The 5,024-nt window shown below is 36.6% G+C and overlaps 1 protein-coding gene across 2 annotated transcripts in view; it reads right to left on the bottom strand.

Annotated features, from left to right (window-relative positions):
* Positions 1 to 5,024, bottom strand: part of LOC103600073 (GREB1-like protein) — an 89,161-nt gene that overhangs the window by 44,961 nt on the left and 39,176 nt on the right. For both annotated transcript variants that reach the window (XM_008584308.1, XM_008584309.1), the window contains exon 6: positions 2,205 to 2,327. In XM_008584308.1, the coding sequence (XP_008582530.1) occupies positions 2,205 to 2,327 (123 nt within the window). The remainder of the gene's footprint in view (positions 1 to 2,204; positions 2,328 to 5,024) is intronic.

The following is a 5,024-nucleotide window of genomic DNA, read 5'->3' on the forward strand; positions in this document are numbered from 1 at the left end:
GACCAGCCGCTCACTGGCTGAACGAGGAGCGGGGGCAACACCGAGGGTTGCGATCCCGTTGCCGGTCACGAAAAAAGACAAAAAGACAAAAAAAAAATTAAGGAGAAGGCAATCTCCTACAGAAAGGTGAATCTCAATCCACCAGTTAAGGAAGTGCTGCATACCCTAATGTTACTGATGATGTCATAATGCTAACATAAAATTTCTACAGCCTATTACACTCGACATGTCCGAAGAAATTATTGTTGAAGAAAGTATAAATATGATTCATCAGTGTGAAAGTTTCAGATACAAAGCCTTACTTATAAAGGCAGTTTCTTCCATTTAATTCTCTGGATTGCACCTAAAATTGTTAATAACTAATTTCATGGTCAACCCACAAGGAACACACAAGGACACTGGCATAACCCTTGGCTACGTGTTCACTGTGAGTCAGGCAGTGCACTCCTCCTCTTTCTCTTGCCTGTCATCATGTCAACTGGGGAGACTTTGCTAGACCCTGAATCTTGACTTCCTCTTTCAGAGCAAAATTTGTTTTCAGAATGTATTTCCTGGTATAATTAAAATTATTTTAACTTATTAACATTTTAACATCTTTTCATTATTTTCAGGTACAACTGATTATTTACATAGCCACCTCTCCCTCTTAGGAAAGGTAACGTGTTTTAATGTTCTTTAATTCCTTATATGAGTGGTTTTTAAATCACTGCAGTCATTAGACAAGAAGCCCTGACTTACAGCATCTGATAAAGTTCTTAGAAGATAATAAATACTTGATAAGTTTTTGTTGGAATGAGGGAAATATCAATTTTTAATACTGTAAAAAATATAAAAGTTATATTTCATAGCACTGAGGTCTAATGGCAGAAAATATACCATGGAATCAATCAAATTACTAAAATAATATTCTAGGAAGGACATGTAGGATTGTCATTAATGTAATGAAGTCTAATCTTCCAATGCCAAGACCCAAATGACAACCTTTTTTCTTTCTTGAACACCTAGTAACATGATGTTCTCTCATTCATTCTAAAGAGAAATGGTCTCTCCTCTTAGATCACAGCCTCTATGTAAATCTTCTGGACAGGTTAAAATTTGACTATTTTATCCAGGATGAGGTGGACTTAGCTGAGCACAGGCACATAGCAAGAAGTGCCCCAAATAAAGTGAGCCTTATTATCATTGCTCTTGTTCCTAATATATTCTAATAAACATGTCTATCTTGAAAATAAGTAGAAACAGTTTACCAGCTCATCACAATTTCATGTAAGTTTGAAAGAGATATGCTAAGTAGTGAATGAAAACAGCCTTCTTATCAATTTGTAATTGAGTGGACATCAGCAAAGCACATATGTTACGAAGTTTGCATATTAGATGGATAAGATGGTACTTCATAAAAAACAAGTGAACTGAAAAAAAATTTCACAAACTATTTTAAAATACTTTTCTTCTTACCTAAGATATAACTGAGACTGGTTCTGAGTAATTTTCTCAAATTCTATCAGCAATGATCTTTTTAGTTACAGCCCTTTAGCCCTTCATCCACCTGGAATCATTAAGTCCCACCAGGAGTCTTAGCCTGACCTCAGGGCCTGGGCCAGTGCCTGGAGGAATTTTTAAAAGCCATAGACTAGTAGATAATTTGCTCAGTATCAGATCGTCTATTTTGCTGATCCTCCCCTGATACTGTAACCTAGTTTCAGGCACTAAGTTTTTATCTGGTTATTAGTAACCAAGACCCTATCTTGTACGACAAGAAACTAGATCATGGATTCCACTGCTATGATCCACAGTCCCACCTTGGGACCTTGCTTTGTATCCCAATTGGTACACTTCTCCCTACATTGCTCTGTGGGCTTAGTTAGAACCCTGCTCTGGAACTCTAGTCTTCATGAGTGTGTCCCAATACTTGCCACCTGATAGCTACAATGCAAACTTCCCTGATGTCTAGATTCCCATTTATTGTCCCTAGAGTCAGGTCCTTTGCTTGTGCTAAATTTTCTACCAACTGTCAGTTCCTTTCTCCATTCTTAGCCTGACACTGACAAGACTGTTGGGACTTGGGTTCTGGTCATCCACAGAATGACCTATCTCAATGCTGAGCTATAATTCTAATTATTCTAGTAATACCTCTATTCAAACTTTAAAATGCCTCACTAAACATACATCTGCTGCTCAAAATGCTAAAAGAAAATGCCCCATACCTGTCTGAGTGAATCCTGATTTGTATCCATTAGTTGTTCCATTTTCTGGGGTCACAGTTGATGACACTGAAGAGTTTGGTTTAATAGAGTGGCAAGTAGCAGAGGATTGTCGGCTTCTACATTCTGGAAAGGAGTAAAAATCACATTATATAAAAAGACCAATATTCTGCTAAAACAGGTGATGAGGACACGATCCATAAAAATCTCTGAAATAAACTGCTGCTCATTAAGCAGTAGCCACTTTCCTTATCTGATATTCCCTTCCCCTAATCCTGACTCCAACGGAATGTTCAAGCTAATGGACACAGTTCTTCTTCCTAGGGCCAGATGTCATGTCTAAAAGGCAAAGAAAATGGTTACAAAGCACAATCAGACCTTTGTTCCCCAAAGACTAGTTTTCAGGAAAAAAATAACCAATATAGTAATGCTAGTTTTATGGATAAGACAGAGGCTAAAATATCAATAATTTATAAAAACCAAGTAAGCATTTCAAATACCAGTTAACCTGTTATCTGGGATTGATTTCAGTGTAGAACAGTAACCAAAAGTCTTATGCTACCTTCAACCTTCTCTTCTCCACCTTAATTTATGTACAAAAACAGAAGCAAAGGAAAATGTATAGGCACAAGAAAAAATTAGAAATGCTCAAATTCATATTATTCTCAGTTCTTATTAAAGGAAATAGTTAAACAATATTCTAGGTGGTTAATGATCATGCATTACCAAGCTTCCTTTTAAATAAGCTGATATGAATGGGACTCTGGTATGATATTTTGTTTTGTTTTGTTTTATTCTTTTCTGGTATGATATTTTAATTGTACTTTGTACTGATTTGGATAGATAGCAAATACTATGACAGCCTATGAAACTGTAACTTCCAACCAAATTACACTATATTAGTCTCAAAAAGTAGCATGTAAAAAAAGAACATAATGCTTGCATATGACAAAGTTAATTGTAGAGGATTCTTTAGAGAGTTTCCAAGTTTATCAGATATATATATATAAAATTCTGCCATCACAGATGGCATATCTCCTATGCCATCTGTGATGAGCTACTGTATTTCTTATGTAGCTCATCTGTGATGAGCTACTGTATTTCTTCCACATTATGTGTATTATATGCATATATGTATATTGATATTATGTGTGTATATATATGTATACAGGTTTGCATATATATGAATTATATATATATATATAATTCCAATTCCAAAACAGCAACTGCTATAAACATGAGGCTTCTTTTGCAAATGCTGTTCTTGGTTAGAAAGATGAATTGTCATTAAGAAGTTAAAAATATTTTACTCAACCAAAACAAAAGGTAAATGAGAAACTCAAAAAGTAGAGAAGTGATCTATCCCACTTTTACTCTTTTTTGGGGGGTTCGTGACATTCAAAACGATTTTTCTAGAAGAAAATCCTTTATTAGGATGGGGAATTATTTATAATTCACCACCTTAAGATTGAGTGGTCACCAAGCTTTAAGTTCTTCTTTTTTTTTTCTTTCTTGCAGCTGGCTGGAACAGGGATCAAACTCTAGATCTTGGTGTTAGCAGCACCACCCTCTAATCAACTGAGCTAATGGGACAGCCCCACCAAGCTTTAAGTTCTGATGACACCTGTCTTGGAAGATATAGCCAATCCTTAAGGAAGTATATAATCCCACTTGAAATACAACCAAGAGAAATTAAGGTGAAGTATTCAAAGACAAATCTGTGGTTGTAATTTGGTAACAGATTTATTAAGCTGTTTTTCACGGTCAGGCAAAAATCTTACACAGACAACAAACAGAAATATTAAAGACAGTTATTATACAGAGAAAAAAATCTCAGCATCTAAGAAACTGATGAGTAGGATAAGGATTAATACTCTACTGCATTAGAATAATGAAAAGAACTTGGGGCAATTCCTATTAAACACATGAAGATGTGGAATTTCAATTGGATTCATTTCTATGAGTAAGTTAAGTTCTTCCTAACTTAAAAGAAACAAAACTTTGCCAACTTAATAGTGCATTTTCCCAGGTATTATGAGGAGAGCTTTGTTTATTCTCAGTATGCTTAGGTCTAATTAAGACAGAAAAATACAGATGCTTGAGAATTACCAAAGAATTTAAGTAAAGTAAAGAGAGAATCTTACCAAAAAACTGACTTGTCGAGGTGCTCTCTAAATGAATGGAGAGCTAGAAATGGTCCGTTTTTCCCCTGAATTCATGTTCAGGTTTTTCACTCTGAATAAAGCAGACAAAGCCCCTGCCTTCATGGAAATTACACTCTGGTGTGACCACCATGCCTTGCTGGAAAACTGCCTGACCTGTGCAGCAGCTATATCACACCAAAACACAGTAAAAAGCTATAAGAACCTTTCAGCTAAAATAATTATGGAGAGTGACAAAAAAGTAGGCTTATCTGACAGGTCCAAGTAGTTCACAAAAGATTAGTGTGAGAATCAGAATGAACAGATCACTGAGGTTGAATTTTGTCTTTTATCTTTTCCTCTGTCTGTTCTCTGAGGTGAAAAGCTCAAGTGTGAAGAGAGAGAAAAGCAATGGGTCTGGATAATCTGCTAGGAAGAGAGCCTTCCCCTGACCAGTACAGAGACATGCACTTTCCTAAACTTGAACAGCTTCTGTTAAAAATACATTTGTCCCAGGGCCGAGCCCCTGGTGCACTCAGGAGAGTGCGGCGCTGGGAGCGCAGCAGCGCTCCCGCCGTGGGTTCGGATCCTATGTAGGGATGGCCGGTGCGCTCACAGCACTCACTGGCTGAGCGCGGTGCGGCCAGTCTCAAAAAGGAAAAAAAAAAAAAAAAAAAAAAAA

The sequence above is a fragment of the Galeopterus variegatus genome, unplaced genomic scaffold (genome assembly GCF_000696425.1).
Source record: "Galeopterus variegatus unplaced genomic scaffold, G_variegatus-3.0.2 Scaffold3214, whole genome shotgun sequence".
NCBI classification, from domain to species: domain Eukaryota; kingdom Metazoa; phylum Chordata; class Mammalia; order Dermoptera; family Cynocephalidae; genus Galeopterus; species Galeopterus variegatus.